The 22628-nt window shown below is 44.0% G+C and overlaps 1 protein-coding gene across 3 annotated transcripts in view; it reads left to right on the top strand.

The window, feature by feature from the left end:
- The window catches only part of PLEKHM3 (pleckstrin homology domain containing M3), a 79811-nt gene that overhangs the window by 16790 nt on the left and 40393 nt on the right, over nucleotides 1-22628 (top strand). For all 3 annotated transcript variants that reach the window (XM_083628858.1, XM_083628856.1, XM_083628857.1), the window contains 3 exons: nucleotides 166-1092; nucleotides 12123-12268; nucleotides 22145-22338. In XM_083628858.1, the coding sequence (XP_083484984.1) occupies nucleotides 166-1092; nucleotides 12123-12268; nucleotides 22145-22338 (1267 nt within the window). The remainder of the gene's footprint in view (nucleotides 1-165; nucleotides 1093-12122; nucleotides 12269-22144; nucleotides 22339-22628) is intronic.

Here is a 22628-nt window from a genome sequence, read left to right as displayed (position 1 = left end):
TAGGTTGGCAGGAGCAGGGACCAAGCAACGGGAGCTCACCCTGTCGCGGGGATTCGAACCGCCAACCTTCTGATCGGCAAGTCCTAGGCTCTGTGGTTTAACCCACAGCGCCACCCGCGTCCCTTAAAATATTTGTAGTTAACATTTATTTCTACTCTCTTCTAGAACACAAGCCGACGTTCTCAAATATCCTGAAGAAAGGATACTTGGAAATTAAGAACAACCATGACAGCTATTGGCAGACATGCTGCGCAGAACTCACTCCATACAAACTGTACCTGTATTGGCTTGACAACAGTGGGAACCAGAACCTTCCTACTGTCTACCTGCTTTTGCATTTCCAAAGCATCAATGTGGAAACGAATGTGGTTGATGCAGTGCTGTTCAATAACTCGCACCTGCAGCTGAAGGCAGAGTCTCCATGGGAGGCCTTGGACTGGGGGCAGAAGCTTTGGGAAGCTGTTCATTCTTCAGTGCCCTCTTTCATGAGGTCCCAGGGAGATCTGGGGCGCTCGCAGAAATTAGACAACGATGAGAGCGGCATCATCCAAAATCGTGGTTTACAGAAGGAACCTACCCAATTCTTCCAGTCCGCATCGTTGACCCAAAACATCAAGGACTACCAAAACATTCTCAAATCAGGGACTCTTTACAGACTGACGCTCCAGAATAACTGGAAAGCGTTCCATTTTGTACTCAGCCGGTCTCTCCTCATGGCGTTTCAGACCGGTGGGCTTGACGAAGACCCTCTGTTGAGCTACAACATTGACGTGTGCCTGTCTGTCCAGACTGATATTCTGGATGATTGTGACTCTTGCTTTCAGGTTATCTTTCCTCAAGATGTGCTTCGTCTGCGGGCAGAAACCCGTCAAAGAGCTCAGGAATGGATGGAGGCCTTGAAGTCTGCCGCCAATGCAACCAGGAGCTTGGGTCAGAATCTGCAAGTGACGCTCAGAAACAAAACCCAAGGCCTGTCGTGCGGAAAAGAGCATAGGAAGATCAAACGCCAGTCGGTAACCACCAGCTTTCTGAGCATCCTGACCACCTTGTCGTTGGAAAGAGGACTGACTGCCCAGAGTTTCAAGTGTGCAGGTAAGCAAATAAATGTCGGACGTTTTGTACTTGTTCTGCCTGCCTTTACTACTTGACATGCCTTTCCAAGGTATAAGGGCTTTCTGCTGAGTTTTGCACAGCTTCCTGTTGCAATTCTATAACTTGGGCAATCTTTCTGTGTATCCTTAGCTGTGCTGACATGGTTCATGAATGCATGGGCTTGTGATGAGCTGCCAGGGCTTACAAGTCTTCTGCTGGCACCTGATCCTTTAAGTAGGTCCTGATTTGCACCAGCAGGAATCCAAGTGGACACTTGGGGAACAGGCTGGGCAACCTGGCTGCCTAAATAAGGTGCTTCCATAGAGACACCTTATCTCTCCAACAGAGAAGCATGGGCCATGCTTCTCCGTTGGAGGTCATCATCACATTGTGTTTTCATTTTGTATTTTTATGTTGCGAACCGCCCCGTGATCTTTGGATGAAGGGCAGTATTCAAATTTAATAAATAATAAAAATTTAAGCCCCACTGGGCACAACCTATGCTTATCTGTGCCTCTCCTGCCCCTGAACAGGGTCAGGAGGCAGAGAAAGGTTTTGGAAGGGAACTTGTGGTAGTAACACACCTGATTGCTGATGCCCAGGAATGCAGCAATTAGTCTTTCCAGCAGGGGGCAGTGTCAGTAAATTGTCTTTATATTTTAGGTCAGCCAACCTTGTTTTGAAAGTTTTTTTTTAAAAAATCCTTTTATTGCCATCATTCTGTTCCTGCATGTTAAGGAGAGATTTAGCTATTTGGCATTAGTAAGTTTAGGGTCAAAGCCCGGAAAAGCAACTATATTTCACGGATCGTAATTGAAAAGTGGTGTTTGGAAAGTATTTGGCTGGCGAAATGTGAGTTTCCTCTTTCCGGCAGGCTGAATTTCTTGTTTAGTTACATATATAGATCCTCTAGAAGTGAGAGACTGGTGTGCTTGTTCTGTAAATAATAATCATTATTCTTTTTAAAATGGAACATTTAGCTTTAAAATAAACCAGCCATTTCCTCTCCCCCTGCCTTCTTCAGTTTAGCAACACTAGGACACTTAGACTACAACTCCCATCCCATACTGACTGATGGGAGTTGTAGTCCCAAACATTTGAAGGGCACCAGTTTGGGAGAGGCTGCTCACTATGTTTGTTTCCCCTTTATTGCATCACGCCCAATAATCCATTTCTGGTGACTTCTCCGCAAAAACAAAAAACCTTTACCCTCGACCCACAGTTATTACTCCTGGTTGACTTTCTCCCCATTCATATTGAAAGTGGGTGGAAGATCAGCTGCCTTTGCTCCCATCTGGGAGAGCAGGAGGAGTTCAGGCAAATTCCTAGTGGAGCTTTCCCTAAGTTCTCCTATGAAGAAGGTCAGTGTGAAAGCAGGAGCACATTCATTTATTATTAAATTGGTATACTGCCCTTCATCCAAAGATCATGGGGCGGTTCACAACATAAAGATACAAAATGAGAACACAAAATAAATAATAAAACCAAGAACAAAAACAAACCCGATAACCCTGCTCCCACAAACACTTTTAAAAAGCCGTAGTATGTTAAAGAGAAACGTTCAAGCCTGGTGATTAAAGATGCGCAATGAAGGTGCCAAGTGAGCCTTCTTGGGGAGAGCATTCTACGAACAGGGAGCCACTGCAGAAAAGGCCCTTTCTCATGTTGCCACCCTCCAGACCTCTTGCGGAGGAGGCGCACGAAGAAATGCGTCAGATGATGATTGCAGGGTCTGGGTCGGTTCATATGGGGAGCGATGGTCCTTGAGGTATTGGATATATATAGATACAGCCAGTGAAGGCAAGGCAAAATGTTAGCAAATATTGAAGCTGGACACTGCCGGTTGCATCTGTGCACACAGCCCAGGTTGCTCACTAGTGTTTCCACAGCCCTCTTGCAGCCCCTTCTCTCTCCAGTCTTACCTTTAAGATCTTTCCAGCAAGGAAACACTTTGGAGATGATGTAGGTAGGGGCAGGTGTGTGTAGGGTCCCGGTGTTTTGCCATCCAGGTCGCAGCAGAAGGTTGTAGAGAAGCCTTGTACCCTTCTTCATCCGGGGCATGGGCACATTCTGAACAGAAACTCTCCAGGGACCTCTGCATGTGCATTTGTGACCTGAGATCTCGTGAGTAGCTCAAGGCAATCCAGTAAGTTTTGTCGTTGAGCAGGGCTTTTAACCTGGGCCTTGTATGCTCAAAACCCAGTTTTCTGTATGCAGCATCGCACTGGCAATTTATGCTAGTAGTTTCCAGCTGTGCATTGGCTGAAAGGTGGCCCTGCGAGTGCACTTTATTGTTTTTACTGAGCCATTCTGGCAGGATCCGTGCCTCAGGAAAAAACTACCAGCTGGAGAACCTTATAGAGGTTCATGCACTGTTAAAGTTAGCTGTGATTTCCTAGCTCACACCAACATTTCTCCCCAGGAAAGGTGAACTTGGGTATGGATTGAGGTGTGCGCATGCAATCTTGCAGCTCATTCTAGATGGATCACATAATCCCATGAAAAGAGCCCTGGGGTTCCTGAAGGGAAGAACAAAAAGATGCATTGTTATTATTCATTTATTTTAATTTAACGACATAATAAATGCGTTAAAGCTAAAGAGTGGAAAGGCCGTGCTGTGGAAACTGGGCTGAACCGGGCTTGTCTGTTGAAAGTCCTTGTTGAAGGTAGCCATTTGTCTTTTTCCACTTGGAAAGATGTCTGCTGTCTTAACTTTGCGGGGTGGCTGTTTAACTGAATAGGAATACTGCTGGTAATTGCATCTTGTAGGCCTCAGGCCCACCCTTCCCTTCTCTCCACCCCCCTACCCTCATCCAATTCCCCCACAGCTGCAAAAGAGGGGCAAGCTTTGTGGAGGTGGAGAAAAAAAGTTTTGCTGCGAATTCTTCAGCCATTTAGTGCAAATTCCTGTAATTACCATCATTGTGTCCTGTCTGAATGGCACATAATACAGCAGAAGCCTTTCCTAATTGAGACCTTACAGGAGGTACAAATCCCTCCTTTGTTCAGCCTGACAAATTAGTGCCAGAAAGTGGCAGGGTCCGAGTGGGAATCAAAGAGGAGCTGCACAAAGATGAGACTTAAGGCTACAGTAATAACCCTCTCTTGTTCTTCAGGGGAGGAAAAAAGTAATGGAAAAAATAGGCTTTTTCTTTCTTTGGGGTTTTTTGTTTTGCTGTAAATTCCCTTGACATGACAGCACCTTAGGGCTGCTTTATTTATTTAGTAAAAGTGATTAAATAGTAATATGACCCATTGTCTCTCCAACTGCCCCCCAGCCGACTAAGTCCCACTCCCTTGACTAATTGATTGACAATGAACCTCTGATAGAGGAGTTTGTTGGAAAGATTTGCTGGGGAGAAGGTTCTCCCCCCCATCCTTCCCCCATTTCTTTCTTTTTTTTTCTTGTGTCAGGGATTTGGGGGGGTTGGGGGGCAGAGTTGGTTTTGTTTGAATTGCACTCTACATCCCCCCCTTTTCCTATCCTCCTTGTTTAAAAGCTTTTGCAGCAAAAGCTTCCAGACAAACAGCTGACACTCAGAAGTGGGTAAGGAAGAATGTAGCTTTAGACAAGTTTATCTTGGGCGCCAGCTAGCATTTTTCCAACCACGGATAGAAGCCAGGGCAGCCATATCAGGCCTGGGGATGTGGCAGAAGGAGAAGAGGAAGGGGGGAAATGGATTCTCAGTGTATCAGGGTCAGGAGGGCAGATTAAAGAAACAAAAACGGAGGGGAAAAGTTTTTCCTTCAGGAACGGATGCCTTCACTCTGCCTGGGAAGAGAAGAGGTTTAACTCTGTCCATTTGCATTCAGCTCTTTCCACCAGAATAAGTGTGTCTGATTCTGTTTTGCTGTGAGGTCCTTTTCAGCACCTAGGATCTTCTCTGCATCAGTGGTCAGATCCAGATACAAACTGTCCATGGTGCTATGCCAAACGGCCAAAGAATTTCATCACCTCCAGTGTTTCAAAGGGCATTAAGGCATCTTTCCCAGTTGTTGATTGCAATCCTGTCTTCTTTCATGAATTAGTTTATCTTAAAGCCCTTTTTTATTAATTCAGCAATGTTGTTTTGGGGGGTTGCTTTTGTGTTTTGTTTTGTTTTGTTTTGTTTTGGTGGCAGGGTGTCCTTTGAATACGAAGTAAAAAGATTTGCCCTTGCCTATGCTATGCGTTAAAGTAAGGAATGTAGTCAAATTGTTCAGGAGGTACTGAAGCCATTTGAAACTATTGCTGGACTAGAATAATGCTAGTAATTATACCATGCTTAGGATGTGCACCGTGCTCCTAATCTCCTTTACTCAGAAGGAAGTCCACTGGGGTAGCCTCCTACTGAACTTCCAATAAGATCGCAGCCTAATAGTGCGATCCTGTGCATGGCCTATTGAGTTTACTGGGACCTGCTTCTAGGTAACGGTGCAGAGGATTGCAGCCTAAGCATTGCAATAGGAAATGGGTATATATGCTTAGCTCAGGCAGGGGTCCCATTATAGTTTGCGCTGTATAAACATTTTAAGGAAGTTTGTTCCCACCCTGTTTTGTTTATGGCAACCTCATCCTATGGACCCAATTGTTATACAGTTCATTTACTATTTTTACATGGCTTTTCTTATTGCTCAAGTGTTAGGATGCTAAATGCCTCTGTCGGCATCCTGTAAACTTCCGATTCCCATGCACACATTGCAATAGGAAAGACTTAAGGGGGAAGTCAAGCAGCTGTAGGAGAAAAGCGAACAATTCCAGGGTAGGGAGAATGCGGGCAAATGTCTGCTACAAACCCAGATATGACGCTTGGAATCATAATCATAATTTATATAATGTGTTAGAGAATTCAAATGACTTCATATATGTTATTTAAGTATAGTAAGCTTCATGGTGATTCCAAAGACCAGGAGTGGGGAACTCACACACACACACACACACACACACACACACTCTCTCTCTCTCTCTCTCTCTATATATATATATATATGGACTCTGACTCCCACCTTGTCAGAGGCCAAAATCAGTATTTCTATATTGCAGAAGTGTTTGTGTGTGACTGTTCATGGCTGACATGAGGACTGAACCAGGGACTTTGCTGCCTTGTTATTTCATTTGTGTCCCACCTTGTTTTAAGTTTTGGTCTCTTTGATCCTAGTCTAGGGGTAGGAAGCCACTTTCATCTGATGGGCTGGATCAGAAAGCAGTCAGCCCTCTGCATGCCACATTTAACAAAGTCACTCGCATGAAGGAAGGCTGGTCAAAAATTGCCTTATGGGCCCGTGAGCCAGAGATACCCTGTCATTGTCCTGGTCTTGACTGGCACTCTTGGCCACTATGTTTCACCAGACCTCAAAATAAAGTGAGATTGTTTGCATGTGTTCAATTCATATGCATGAAGGTGTGTGGGGTTTTTTGCCTTCAGAATGCTTTGGCGCAGGGCCATTTTCCATGCTCGAACAGTCATGCCATCATTCTTGCATATTAGGGGCATTTGAAAATCTTCCAATAGGTCTGGAATTGTGTATAATGCATGCACATGTAGCCCACAAACTTGCTGACACAATTTTACCTTAGCATTGTTATAATCATAGTATGTTTCCTGCAGTGTGCAAATTTGCAACTGATGGAAGCAGTGGTTCAGCGCTCAGGGGTTTTTGGTTAGGGGGAAGGAAGGACTGACTGCCCTCTGCCTCGGTCAAGGTGAGGATCTATCTAATGAAAGATTAAAAAGAAAAAGAAAAAGGGAATGTTCCTCATCCTTGGACATAAAACCCTTCTGGATCAGATCTTTTGTGCACCCATGTTTGTTTGCGGTGGTGGCCAACAAGAATCTTCCAAGGAGCCCACAAGCAGGGTGCATGAAATCAGCATATCTTTCCTACTTGCCTCTCCCTCCCCTTGGAAGCAACTGTATTCAGTGAAATTGGAGTTGTCATTTAGCTAGAACAGCTAGTAGCAACCAGGTAAGAGAATGAAAGTTTACTGCCCCCCCCTTCTCCCCCAACCTTATATTGACCACAACATTAATGTCTCACATTGAATATAACTTATCTGTTGAAAGGACTTGATGATCTGAAAACAGAAATGATGTATGTACTTTTGTAAAAAACCCTCCCCCCCCAAAAAAAATCTTTAATTAAAAACCCCCGATAAGAATGCCCTTCCATGAATTTGGCTAATCCCTTTTCAGAGCCTTCGAAACTGGTGCCATTAGTAGATTCCATATGTTAATGATACTGTCTGTGAGAAAGAGCTCTTCTTTTCGCTGTCCTGAATCCGCTGCAGATCCGTTTCAAGCAAGGGGTGTAGAATTTTTATGAAATAAATAAATAGAGGAGAAAAACCTTTCCCTGCTTTGAATCCAGGCAAAACCCTTTCCCCCACATTTCAGACAAGTGTGTGAGAAATGCAGTGCTTGGGGAACGGTTGGCTCCCCGTTCCCTTTCTTATTCCTCACCTCGCCAAAGAGCAGGTCCACTCAGCTCTGAAACATGCTATTCCCCAGTCCTTGCATCATCTTTATTGCTTCTAACGTGGGGGGGGGGGGTGAGACGTGTTTGCAGGTATGCAATGTGCCGCATTGTTGTACTTGGCGGTTTTGTGATGCTGAGATTGTGAAATCCAAGCAATAAAAAGTCAGCCAGTTTCAAGGGTGAAGGTTTCTCCTGCAGCGTATTCACCTTTGCGAGATAACCAGTGTAGTATTTCACTCAGGTTTTATTGGCTTAGGTTTTGAGGTTTGCAAACATACCAAAGGGCAGGATTTTTAAATTTTTATTTAAAAATGGTTTGCCTTGCTAAAGGCTGGTGCAACTTGGCCAGCAATAAGAGAGACCTCTGGAGACCTTCCGTTATTTATTTTTATGACTACATATGTATTCCACCTCTCCTTCCACTGCCCGTGATATGAGGGGGAGGCTGAGGAAAGGAGAATGGGATTGGGAAAAGGCAGAACCTTTCTGCTTGAAACACCGCAGGCCTGTCTGTACCAGGGCATTGTACAAGCTATTTATTAGCATCCAGATTCTTGCTGCCGTGGTCCATTATGTGCACTGTCAGCTGTGTTGTGTCTGGTGTGGTGGGCGAGCTTCAGGATGCACAGGCGAAGAAGGCCTGTTGAATTTTTCAAGCGTTTGAAAGCTTTCCTACCCAGTTGCTAGACTTCTGCAATTGTGCCAAATGAACATGCACAAAGCGCAGAACTGTTCACAGCATAAGTGAAGCTCTCTACCTCTCTCGTTTGCCGGGCAGTGATGGTGGTCTGCAGACCATCTCATTCTCTCCTTCCAGAGCAGAACCACAACTGTAATTACCAAGAAAGGAGCAGGAGAGGTAACGTGTGCTTTCTCCGATGGCCTTCCTGAGCAGCACACACAGAAAAACCCGCAAATACTGTCTGTTGACATAAACTGGTCACCAGAGCCTTGTGCAAAGGTCTTCAGGCTGCCAACAATTTATGTTGCGAAGCCTGCAGAGAAGATGACCTATCAAGATGGCACGTAGGGTCATGGACAGACTGCTGGCATATGTGTGTTGCAACAGGCTCTTATCTGAGAGCACATTGTACTTGCCTCCCCCCCCCCTTAGGGCTGCCACCTGATTAAAAAAACCATAGCCAACGAATCCTAAAGATTTGAATTTGTTTGCACTTTTGAATCTGTTGAAGTTTGAAAAACCAAGCGTGAGGAATATGGAGCATATTTTTTAACCCAGGCTCCCGGCGCAGCTCACAAAGCTCAATGTGTTAAAGACAGTCTCTTTCCCCAGGGATGCAATTCTCAAAGACAATGACGCACAAGGAATTCTGAAGAGCAAATATTTTCTCTGGTTTTCGGTAGTGCCTGCTGTGACATGCGTGCAGGTGTCATCTTAGAAGAGGTGTTCCTCCTTCTCCACCACACCTCCTCCTCGCGCACGTGGCAGAATGCTTCCTCAAAGGTGATACCAGCTGACCATGGATTTTCTAGGCAAAGTTATCTTCCTTGGAAGCCTTCCTCTGGGTTCCCCAGCCCCCTGAGGTGTGGTGCGTGGCAGCCAGGGAGAGGGCCCTTCTTTCTCCTCAAGTTTGCCTGGTGCCTATTTTATCTTTTCAGGCTTTCAGCACCATTCTCCTTTTCCTCCTGCCCGTTCTATCGGCTGTTGTTGTTGCTGTTGTTGTTGTAGTAATAAAAGGTAAAGGGACCCCTGACCATTAGGTCCGGTTGTGACCGACTCTGAGGTTGCGGCACTCATCTTGCTTTACTGGCCGAGGGAGCCGGCGTACAGCTTCCAGGTCATGTGGCCAGCATGACTAAGCTGCTTCTGGCAAACCAGAGCAGCGCACGGAAAAGCCGTTTACCTTCCCGCCGGAACGGTACCTATTTATCTGCTTGCACTTGATGTGCTTTTGAACTGCTAGGTTGGCAGGAGCAGGGACTGAGCAACAGGAGCTCACCCCGTGGCGGGGATTCGAACTGCCGACCTTCTGATCGGCAAGTCCTAGGCTCTGTGGTGTAACCCACAAAACAGAATCGTGCTCTTGAGACCAAAAAGGTTCCCCACCCCTGTCTTAGTAATCAATAACCAATATTATGTTGTACATCTGATGCCATGAAAATTCCTGTATGGATTTGAACAGAGTGCTGCTACTTGCTGATTCAACAGAGGTGCCCTTGCGAGTTAAAATGGGCCACTTGCCTCCCTCAAAATCCTGTACTGAGGGTGGAAAGGGATACCCAATGGCGTTTCATTCCAGTAAATGAAATGGTGTTAATAAGAAAAGGGGGGGGGTGGAAGTCTAAGAAAGGAATGGCATTGTAAGCCTTAGAATCCAGACTCTATGCAACAGAGGTACTCAACCTTGTGCTGTATCACTGCTCCCGCCTCTTTCTTTCCCTTTATTTTTTGCAAATAGCTTAATTGGTGTCTGCCACTGAGATACATTTGTCACCGTGCATCACTTTGAACCTCCTAACATCAAAGGAATCGACTGCTTTCATAACTTGATTTGAAGGGGTTGTAGAAATAACGGTCCTTGTAAAATAAAACATGCGACAGGCACAAGGCGAGGGATGTTGAACAGTTTCAACACAGTTGGGGCAGGGAGAACACTGCAACCTCAGCGGTCATGTCTAATGGGACAGGAAGATGCTGTACTGTTATTTGCAGCTCTCTCTCTTCCTTAAGTTTGTCGTTTTGCAATTCACTCGGCTACACAGGGCTGTTTGTGTGCATTCTGCTGTGTGACCCAGGTCAAAAATGTGTTGTCAAGGAAATGGAGGGCAAGTACAAATCAAGTGGAAAGCGAATGGCTTTGCTGCGTGAAAACAGGTTTAGCAGCAATCGCTTCCTTGGGAGAGGTCATAGAGCAAAGAGGAGGAATAGAGAATTCTAGAGGAAGGGAGCAGCAGGACAAAGCTGCCTTCTTCACGATTGCATATGTGTAGAGGGCTGACCGCTACCTGGCAGAGAACTTTGACTTCTGGGAATTCCAGCCTTTTATTTTAAGATTCACGTTTCGAGCCCTCGTGGTTTCTAGTTGAAATGTCTGAAAATGTTCAGGCAATTTCTGTGAATGAAGCTTTTATGGCTGTTTGTCTTCCTGTTGTCAACTTTTCCCGGTCAGGTTCCTCACAGAATATTCTTCCCCTTGCTATATACTCTGCAGCCACGTTGATGGTTACTCCAAAGTTTAAAAAAATATGGAAGAAACAAGAAGCGGGCTCAGAACCAAGCATTCAATTTCACATCATCACTAAATCTGAGATCAGAGTTTGAATTTATCAAAACAATTGAATCTCCAGGATGCACAATTTGGACACTTTTCTTGGTTCAAAAGAGTAAACTTTGGCAAGGCACACCCTGAAGCAGAAGTTGATAGGCTTGAATAGATGCTAAATTGCACCAATTAACTCCTCCCACACGATATATTAGGAACATTGGAAGCTGCCATTTACTGAGCGAGAACACTGATTGATCTTGACTCGGTATTGCCTACATGGACCAGAAACAACCCTTTGGCGTTTCAGATAAGCCCTGCCTGGAGATGCCCAAAATTTGATCTGGGACCTTCTGCATGGGCTGTACGAGCGAGCTATGTACATTCTTCTTCCTATATTGGGCATATTCACCTGGACTTTACAGATGAGCAAAATCTGTGCATCCTGACATTCAGGGCAGATCATTCAGGGCTTCCATGACACCTTCTTTTGTGGACACATGTAATCAATGCCTGAGCCAAAAAATCTCCTCTCAGCTAACAATCCCCTTTCCCTCACCTCCAAATCTGTGTGACTTGCTATCAGCTTGAGCATTCTAAGAGCACATTGTTTCAAAACAAGCCCAATGTTCTTAGAATCTTAGAATTGTAAGAAGGGTGCTTTTGAGAAGCTGGAAAGTGATGGACCGGGCTTCTTCACACACCCTAACCCATTCCACAAAGCAGGCTGCCAAGCAAATGGTGTTACCACGGTCATCAGGCCTCCTACATGCCTTTCCCACCCCTGGAAGAACAGCCAATACAGTATCTCTTTAGGAGACACACTTTGGCTCTGGGCTTCCAGTAGCTAAGCTGTAATATGAAACTGGGCTTGTACATGGATTCCTGAAACTATTTCAAAGCATATGAGGACATATTAGAGATTTGTGTGGTTCAGAATCTTATAGAGTCATACCTTGGAAGTTGAACGGAATCTGTTCCAGAAGTCCGTTTGACTTCCAAAACGTTCGAAAAACAAAGCACAGCTTCCTATTGGCTGCAGGTTTGCGACATTTGGGAGCCAAAACATTCGGGGAACTAAGCTGTTCATCTTCCAAGGTACGACTGTATTTTGTAATAGGATAGCATGGAATGTCACACAAGCAGTTATCAAAAACGCCTCATTCTCTTATTCCGGTAATATTTATTTAGAACTGTAATTGTTCTGATTTGAAAGGTAATTATATATTCTGTGTTCACTCTCTTACTAAAACACAACAGCGTGTAGTTATGGAGATTTCCTTCCAATACTGCTAAGAGTCCTGCATTTTTTAAAGCTGTTTTTTTTCCCTTTCCCCCCTGTATTGGCAGGTTGTCAGCGGTCCATAGGCCTCTCCAATGGCAAAGCCAAGGTGTGCAGTTACAGCGGGTGGTATTACTGCAGCATCTGTCATGTGGACGACAGCTTTCTAATTCCTGCTCGGCTGGTTCATAACTGGGACACTTCAAAATACAAGGTAGGACATGAAGGAATCCCTTCTCCTGCCCTTAGTGACGAATGCCCATAGGAACAGTTGCGCTGAGTGCGAAACCAGCGGGGGAAGCCATTTTCCTCATCCCCAAGAAAGCCCCTGGAATCCACACAACCTCGTGACATAGCATGTTCCCATCAGGCACTCTGTCCCCCATGAGGAGGAAATAGTGCTGAGGGTGCAGTCTCGTCACCACTTGGCAAAGCTTTCTTTTTCTGTAGAAATGAGTTGGGGGAAGAGAGGGAAATCTCTCAGACACCTTGTCTTAAACATAAACCCACCTCCATCTGAACATTTTGAGATTTTTCCCCACAGTGCTTGTGTGGTAGAGGGAGTCTTGGCTTAACTTCTTTGGCCTAGCCCCAGTAAGGTGCACACCCTCTCCTGTGCTTTGACCGACACTTAAAGTCACCACAAGTGCAAGCCAGCTTGCTCAGATACCGTTATATCTGGAGGAATTCTGTGGGGACCTTGAGCTGAGATCCATTGGGTATCACAGCCAAAGCAGGGTTTGATGTCAACTTGCTATCGGAGATGGGCAGCACTAACCAGCTTTGACAGACAGAAGGTTGTTTCTTAATTCTGGCTTTCCACCCTTTTCACTTGTGCACAAGACATTTCCTGTTAAGCTTCACGGAGACCTGGTGAGATTTCAGTCCTCATTACATGCTTCTCAACTGCAAATGTCTGTGCCTCTGCAAATTATTTTGGAAACTTTGGTGCTGCTTAATCTCCAGAGCACAGAATGAGTCAAATGGAGCCATTGAGAGCGCTCACCTCCTGTTCTTATTGCTGCTCCCGGGTAGAAATGTGAACCTGCTATTTTTCTCTGCAACAATTCTGCGTAGGGGAATCAATGTATGCGCCATAGCATGAGCCTTATTTGGTAATGTTGATACAACTAGGCATGTGTTTTCATTTCTTCACTCGGAACTCACTGTTCATGTGTAATATCAACTGTGTTTTACGTGTCATCCCGTTCCCTGCCCACACGTCTGCTTCGTGTACAGAGGTCTAAATCTAGCAAAGCACTGGAGGCAGTGATTCAGCATTGTGCTGGGTCAGGAATATGAAGCACTCAACCACAGCAGGATTTAGAATGAGGATGAGCTTGCACTGACCAGCTTCAGGGCAACTGGAGGGTGTATTTTCGCACTGTTTTGCTGTCTTAACTGGATGCCATGGGGGAAATCTTAGAAAAAGTGTAATGCTATGATCCATCATGGATGCAACCTGGGATCAGAGGAGGAAAGCACAGAGGACAAGGCAGAGGACAAGTGCCAGTGTTCAAAAGAAGTGATTGATTAATTTCATCTATACATGCAGCACATTCACAATTGCTCTGCAGGTATATATTTATCAAAGACAGTTGTTATGTCTAACTAGATAGGCAGGCTAGTACCACATAATAGTAATAAAAAGAATAAGAATAATTACCCCGTCCATCTGACTGGGTTTCCCCAGTCAGTCTGGGCGGCTTCCAACAAAATATTAAAAATTCAATAAAACATCAGACATTAAAAACTTTCCTAAACAGGATTGCCTTCAGATGCCTTCTAAAAGTCAGATAGTTGTTTATTTCCTTGACATCTCTTGGGAGGGCGTACCAAAGGGTGGGCGCCACTGCTGAGAAGGCCTCATGCCTGGTTCCCTGTAACTTCACTTCTCGCAATGAGGGAACTACCAGAAGGCCCTCGGCGCTGGACCTCAGTGTTCGGGCAGAACGATGGGGGTGCAGCTGCTCCTTCAGGTATACTGGGCCAAGGCCATTTAGGGCTTTAAAGGTCAGCACCAACACTTTGAATGTTGAATGGAGCAATTGTGGGAAGCTTTGCTCTGTTCCTTGGGTGCTGCAGAGGTCTTCATCCAAAATTGCTTCTGTCCCGAAAGTTCTTATACTTGCTCAGTCTCTCGCTAACTGACATAGACTTTATTATTATTATTATTATTATTATTATTGCAAGGGCTACATGACAAAAGGTCATATTCTCTGACCACATCAGGGTGACTGTGAGCAAAAGAGCACACCTGTCTTGAAATGTGACATTTCTTCTTCCAAGGAATGTAGTTAATAAACCAAGTCCTGTTTATAGCCATCAGTAACCTGTCCCCCAACCCCCTTTGACAACCTTGCAGAGCTCACATCCCATTCATTCCATATATCCTTCCCAATTACAGTATAATGTAACTAATTACATTAAAAATAGTAATATTATAAAGGCAAAATTTTTGGGCTCATTTTGCAAAATAATATCTGACTTACCCTGGTGCACATGACATTTTGTTCTTACTGAGTACATTTAATATGGAGAAAAGATACAGAAAAATCCTGGCTGAGTCTTTATCTGATGAGACAAATTATTGGGATTATGGAACTGGAGTCCAGACCTGCACATGGTATGACCACCAGGTACAACTCGGTCTACCATGCTGGTACCATTCCTACCAGAAACTTGATAAAATCCTGTTTTTGCTATCTGCCCTGGGACAGGAGATGGGATTATCAAGCACTTCACAGGCAAAAATATCTGACAGGTGGTAGGCTGTGTATCATCTGGCCGTTCACAGCTTGACTGAAATAGAGTCTTCCCCCGTTGCTTCGTACAACCAAGATCGACACCACACAACTACCTTTGTGGCTGTTTGCTTCAGTTCAACCTACAACAACTTGATTGATCACTGAGGAAGCATCACCAGGTTTTTCAAACTAGAAGTGCTTTGTGGAGCTCTTTCTAGATCTTGGACTTTGTTTCCCTTGTGAGATGGTGATTTGTTTCATAAGGAAGCTTTGGTGATAAATATGGCTGAATAGAAATCATGAGCTCTTTGTAACCGTTTATTCCCCCTTTCCCTCCAAGTGTGATATGCTTGCTTGCTTCTCCCCATTTCATTCTCCCAACAAGCCTTAGAATTAGGCGAGGGTGAGAGGGAGTCACAAGTTAAGTTTTGTGGCTAAGTTGAGATTTGAACCTGGAGCTCTCCAATCTAAGACTGAAACTCTCACCGCTACAGTGGCTCTAACATGAGCTGGAAGAATGTGGCAATACAGTCGTACCTTGGAAGTCAACTGGAATCCATTCCGGAAGTCCGTTTGACTTCCAAAACGTTTGAAAACCAAATTGTGGCTTCTGATTGGCTGCAGGAAGCTCCTGCAGCCAATCAGAAGCCGTGGGAGCCCCGTCGGACATTTGTCTTCCAAAAGAATGTTCACAAACCGGAACAATCACTTCCGGGTTTGCAGTGTTCGGGAGCCAAAACGTCCAAGTTCCAGGGTGTTTGGGATCCAAGGTATGGCTGTATATAGATGTACAAACATGTACACAAAAGTTCCTCATCATAACTGACAGCTGCTATCTTGCCTTGTTTTGTGACCGGGTTTATTAATAATGTTGCATATACCCTTAATATATATATAAAAAATTATGCAATACCACATTTCAAGTATTATCCCATTAAGATTAACAAATTTAATTCCATATCCAAATACAAAAGACTATTCCATTTTAACACAGGTGATTCTTGTATAGCACGGCAAACTAGCTTTGTGGTCTTAAAATTTGTCCTTTCATCAGGAAAGTAATGGATAGAGCCAAAGTTTATTTATTAGAATATAAGTGTGCAGGTAGGGAGTATCTTTTTTTGATTTCATGTAAGACACTCTGGGAGCCTTTTTGGCTGAAGAGTGGGCTACAAATGCTCAAAATAGATAGATAGATGATAGATATAGGACGTGGGTGGCGCTGTGGGTTAAACCACAGAGCCTAGGGCTTGCTGATCAGAAGGTCGGCGGTTCAAATCCCCACGACGGGGTGAGCTCCATTGCTCGGTCCCTGCTCTTGCCAACCTAGCAGTTTGAAAGCACGTCAAAGTGCAAGTAGATAAATAGGTACCACTCCGGCAGGAAGGTAAATGGCGTTTCCGTGCGCTGCTCTGGTTCGCCAGAAGCGGCTTAGTCATGCTGGCCACATGATCCGGAAGCTGTACGCCGGCTCCCTCGGCCAATAAAGCGAGATGAGCGCCACAACCCCGGATGGACTTAATGGTCAGGGGTCCCTTTACCTTTACCTAGACAGATAGATAGATTCTAGGATCGCCCGTCAGTCTGTGCCATTGTGGCTGGTCTTGCTGCCTTTCTTCTCGGGCCTCAGCTTGGCTTACAGAGACCTCACAATTTTTCTTCTGGTTGCTGTGAGGACGACTGTGGCTGAGACCAGGAGACCACTTCAGACTTTTCGATTGAGAACTGGTATGAACACATTTGGCACCGCGCTCTATTGAGGGGGAAACTAAGCCATAGCATTAGGCTGGCTGTGGGCCAAGCTGAGCGAGAAGCGTTAGAAGCCATCTGTTTTCTCTTTATCACATTCATTAATACATCAGCAGAGGATCTTTGTCCACCTGGATCTCATGCCAGCTTTGGGAGAGACTTGTTGCACTAAAGTACATCGGCTATTGGGTCAGTGATGCTGACCCAAATGTAATGCTCCCTTCAAATGTAAACATTGGAGACCTGAGTGTGCTTGTTAATGAATGTTACATTGAATGTTTTTTGTACATGTAGAATCAATAAAATTGCCAGAAAAGGTGATATACAAAACCTAAATACAGTTACAACATAAATACTCTGCATAGAACATAAAAATTCACTCTCAGGCAGTAATTCACATTCAATAATCTTTTTCCAGTGTAATAATCATAATACTCACTGAATAGCACAGTTCATTAATTTATAAAATCATTTATAAAGCAGCATATTTACATTAGATTTAAAAGATTTAAATCATCATCATCATCATTTATTTTTATTATTTATACCCCGCCCATCTGGCTGGGTTTCCCCAGCCACTCTGGGCGGCCTCCAACAAAATATTATTATCACAATGGCATAAATACGGTATCGCAAGTGGACTGTGCAGGTTTCACAAAATCATTTGTATCTTCCTTTTGCTAACCTGCTCATTTAACTAGAGATAATAAGTCCCAAGCCTTTACCCTCTCTCTGTTATTTGCCTCTTTTTAACATTTCCAAACTCTAACAAATGTTGGCTGCACCTGTTGTATACAGAACTGGCATTTGAATACTGCAGGATACAAAATGCAGCAAGCAGAGCTTCAATTCTGGTTTTAATTTTACATATTTCATTTATAATATCTGTAATACTATGTTTTCCACAATTTTCTTGTTCTTTCACATAGCTGCAATATGTGGATAAAAGCCCCTTTGTTTTTAAAGCAATACCAACATTTATATTCTGTATGTTTATATTTGTGTGTGTGCATTTCATTTCATGGTGTACAGCACCATTGGTAAACCGTTATATAACAACATACAAGTGTTTTGTGTCTTATTAATCTTCAGATTATTGCTTCCAATTTTTAGTAGTATTTTTCTAAGAGATCAGTGCAAATCAGCAATGTCTGCAAAGGTTCCCTTCTCTCTCTCTCTCTCTCTCTCTTTCTCTCTCTCTCTCTCTCTCTCTCTCTCTGGATTCTGTAATTTTGAGATTTGTGATGTTGTCTTTGCAAATTTATTGTGTCTGATGGGGCTGCCAGTTGACAATTTTCTTTCTTGTTTATTTTAAAAAATAATACTAGCAGCTGACAAATAGATGGGGCATTTATTGCAGCTTATTGATCCTAGCCATCTGGAGAACCATAACGTTACATTTGTTTTATAGCCCCACCTGTATTTCAGAATGTGCAACTGTGCCATTGAAGTCATATGTAAGCTTTTTGCCAGTACTTTATGATTGAATTATTATTCAACACGTTTATAGCTGGGCTCGGTTCTTGCTATTAATCAGGGTTTCTGCCCAAAGGAATACAGTTTCCTCAGGGCACATGTAGGCAGCATTTTGGCCTTTTCATAGATTTGTACAATAACATGGAAAAGGAACTGCGTGTCGAGCACTTTGAGCAGACAGGAAAAGAGCTGTGTTAAGAGTCTCCATTTTACTTAAGTACTGATTTTTAAAACGGAATAATATGATTGAAATATGGGTTTTTCTTATGTTCCATCCTTTTGTTGACCTTGCCAACAAAGGTCCGTATAGTTAAAGCCATGGTTTTCCCAGTAGTGATGTATGGAAGTGAGAGCTGGACCATCAAGAAGGCTGATCGCCGAAGAATTGATGCTTTTGAATTATGGTGCTGGAGGAGACTCTTGAGAGTCCCATGGACTGCAAGAAGATCAAACGTATCCATTCTTAAGGAAATCAGCCCTGAGTGCTCACTGGAAGGACAGATCCTGAAGCTGAGGCTCCAATACTTTGGCCACTTCCTGAGAAGATGAGACTCCCTGGAAAAGACCCTGATGTTGGGAAAGATGGAGGGCACAAGGAGAAGGGGACGACAGAGGACGAGATGGTTGGACAGTGTTCTTGACGCTACCAGCATGAGTTTAACCAAACTGCGGGAGGCAGTGGCGTGCTCTGGTCCATGGGGTCACGAAGAGTCGGACACGACTAAACAACAATAACAACCATCCTTGGAGACATGGATTGTGTGAATAATGCTACTAGGGGAATTTTCATGTCGCCTCATGTTCCTTGCATGATTTTTCATGCTACCCCAATGCTGGACCCTTAGACACAATTGGCCAGAATGAGCCAGGTGATGCTCCCTGACCCCTGTAGAAGCTTTCAGGCCAAATTTACTTGCTGGTCTGAGAATTTAGGAGACAACGCCCTGACTGTATGTAGAATTGACTTTGCTTGGTATTCCTTGTCCTTTGCTGTCCCTGAAGCTCTTCGTGAACAAGGTTCTGACAAGGTCCCAAGCAGGTGAGGTTGGGTTATCATAGTTTCAAAATCTCATTTTCCAAGCTGTGCACTGTACCTACTCTTGGATCAAAGCTGAGTTTCTGATAGAGCACAAATTAAGTGCAGGAGGATAGCAAGGAAAAATAAGCAATTCTTCTCTACTGCCTGCCTCTTCACCTTTCTGAATTAATTGTATCATGTCCCATAGTGACCGGGCAGGTAATCCATAAGCCAAAATGTATAATTTTGAGACAATATCCAACTAAAAGGGTATACATCCTAAACTTTGGAGAAAACTAACAGTTCTTCAGTTCTGTGCATCTAGTTTCCATCCTCACTCCTCTGCCCTGCCAAAAAAAAGATACAGAAATGAACAATGAGAAAGAGTCTCTCATGGTCATACTTTGCCCGTAAAAATGTGTTGGGAAAGCTTGTTTTCACTCTTAGGATTATTATATTTCATTAATTTGAGCACTGTTCATTTCAGTACTTTGTAGCAATTATCTGATGGATTTTTTCCTTAAACTCAAAAGTGTTGCAGTTAATTTTTTAAATTATATCATAAAGCCGAAAAGGTCCAGAAGATCACTTTAATCCATTCCATTTCGTGTCTTCAAAGAGGAGCTTCAGTTTTGTACCGCATAGCCACATGCTGCATAAAATCCACCATATCCAGATGACCAAGTGTGGACCAAGTAGAGAACAAAGAGGGAAAACCTGAGCACTTCAAATAATAATTCAGTAAAAACAGAGGCATGTTCTGTTTTCCCTTTTAAATCAACACTATTACTTTCTGGCTTATGGTCCTATGCATAGTTGCTTTAAATCTCACTGTTTTGAATGGAATTTCTGTGAAAGCAACTGTGTGCAGGAAGATTAGTGTATATTATGAGTTTTTGTTTTGTTTTGTTACTTTCTTCTAAGCACTGAGAAAAAATGGGCTCGTTTTGCTGTTTAATTGTAGCAGCTGACAAATGACTGTTTCAGTGCAGCTTGTTGAACATCTGGAAAGCCATGCTCTTTTAATTCATTTTACAGTCCCACCTGTGTCTTAAAATGTACAGCTGTGTAATTATGAGTAAGCACCAAGCGTTTAGTGGAGTTGGTAATTTTGGATGGCTTTGGAACAGTCCTTTTTTGGGTGCACAAAAGACTTATATAACATCTAAACCAGAGCTTTCCAAATTGTGTGTTGCGACACGTTAGTGTGCCGACTGCAGTATATAGGTGTGTCACACGAATGCTCCCTGCATTCCTCCTAGGCCTGGAAAGGGGTTAGTTTCACCTGCAGTTTGCTAGTAAAACTGAATTACTGTGTCATGAAATGATGCATATCTAAAAAGCGTGTCACCGACATGAAAAGTTTGGAAAGCTCTGATCTAAACACTTGAGTATCCCTTTTCTGGGGATTCCCCTTTTATTTCTTTGTTACCCGTACATCTTCCCTTTTTCCTCTACTGGAGAGCCAATACAGTGGTACCTTGGGTTACATACGCTTCAGGTTACAGACTCCGCTAACCCAGAAATAGTACCTCGGGTTAAGAACTTTGCGTCAGCATGAAAACAGAAAGCGTGCTCTGGCGGCGCGGCAGCAGCGGGAGGCCCCATTAGCTAAAGTGGTGCTTTAGTTTAAGCACAGTTTCATGTTAAGAACGGACCTCTGGAACGAATTAAGTACTTAACCCGAGGTACCACTGTACGATTCAAAATAAAGTTGTTCAATAGATCCAGACAGCTTCCAGGGGGCTTGCGGAGTGGAAGTCATCCTGCTTTTACTGTGAACACTGCAATTATGGCTTTCCAGGGCCCAGCAAAATTGTTGGCTTTGGAGAACTGAATTCAATTTCCAACTTGGCCCTGAAATTCATTGTATAACTTCATCAGGCTATGGCCTTTGGCCTGGTTTGGATGTACCAACACTTTCCACGTATCTGATCAGGCATGGTTATGCGTACCACACTGGTTCCACTGGTTCCAGATTGGGAGGTTGGGCATTTAAATCCTAAATCCAGCAGAGACCCGCTAGACTACCGCAGCTCCCCTCTCCACTTTACACAAAGTATCTGACTTGCCTTTCCCATCTTTTCCATGTTAGAAGATCCTGTTGAGGCCCCCCAAACCCCAGAGCCAGCACTGCAGGTATTGTGTCCTAGTGACAATTCACATAAGCACAGTGCTCCAATATTGTTGTTTTAAGCCTGACACACATACAAGTTGCCGCCAAGTAGTGCTTCCTGTTGGTTGTATTACTGATTCCGCACAGCTGTACCTTGCTTTATGAAGAGCCATTGAATGTCTTAATCAGGTGAATGGCCTTTCAGTACTTCATCCTATTAAATAACAGTCGCCTTTCTTGCAGGATTGTGATGAGTTTGAGTAAAATAAGGAAAGGTATCTGAGCTGACATTGGGGAGTGGGCAGGGTGGTCATAAAAGTAATAGTCTTCCTCAGTTGTCTGGTTAGTTTCAAGGGTGGAATGCCTCAAAACCTATAGGAGCCTCTTATTTTGCATTCACATAGAAACATTTATGGGCAGATACTAGTATCAGAGGACGGACACGAGCTGAATTCAAACAGCTCTCCAGCCCAAATGCCTTTCTAGTGCAAGAACAGTATACAGTTCTGGTAATGAGAGAGCTTTGATCAAGCATATACTGTATTTTATCCAGGCTTTGCCAGTGAGGTTAGATTAGGTTTTGCAGAATCTGCTATTCATATGCACACTTAAAAGTCAGTGTGTGTGTGTGTGTGTGTGTGTGTGTTCAGTATGTTCTATAGAAGCTTCCAGTAATTGAATCTAGGTTAGCTGAATATCTGAATTCAGTTGTTTCCACCCCCCGTAGCCTCTGTCTCTTCATGACGGTCTATTGAATAGCATTTCAAGCATCCAAGTGCGATCCAAGCACCCAGTAATACAGATGCATAAAGATGTCCCTTGAGCCATTTGGGTAAATTAGGTTGTATTACAACCTCAGAACACTTTAGCGTAACTAGTATAACACCGCCGAGGAGATAGTATCGATTGCCCGTGAGCATTTAGAGGTTTTATTAGAGGCTGAGCTAAGCTTAATGGATTTCCCCACCCCCACCCCTTTTCTAGGTATCAAAGCAAGCCAAAGAGTTCCTGGAATATGTCTATGAAGAGCCCCTGATTGACATCCAGCAGGAAAACCCGATGCTGTATAGACATGTTGAGCCACTGACAATGGTGGTCCGTCTGAGACAGCAGCTGAAATCCCTCCGAGCCTATTTGTTCAGCTGCAGAGCAGCAGTGGCCGAAGACCTGCGAAGGAGGTAGGAAGAAGGGGTATCAGGCAAGCTTCCTCGGGGCTCCCTTCCCCTGTTTGTCTGTCTCTCACTTCCTCTTCTTGGTTCCCATGACCTAGCAATTAAAGTGTGGCCCGTTGTGTCTGCCTACTCGTTGTAACTGGATACTTCCAATGCAACTGGATGGTCCACGGCCTTAAAATATCTCTGATTCACCAGCGCTTCTCTTAAGGATATTGGGAAGAGAGTGGCTCCGCAGACTGACAGCCTTACAGCAGGAATGGTTTTCTGTGCAGCAGATGTAAACTTAGTAGTCA

This window comes from Podarcis filfolensis (assembly GCF_964270895.1).
Source record: "Podarcis filfolensis genome assembly, chromosome: 1".
In the NCBI taxonomy this organism is placed as follows: Eukaryota; Metazoa; Chordata; class Lepidosauria; order Squamata; family Lacertidae; genus Podarcis; species Podarcis filfolensis.
Note: the sequence above shows the minus strand (reverse complement) of the source record. Positions and strands in the feature narration are given on the sequence as shown.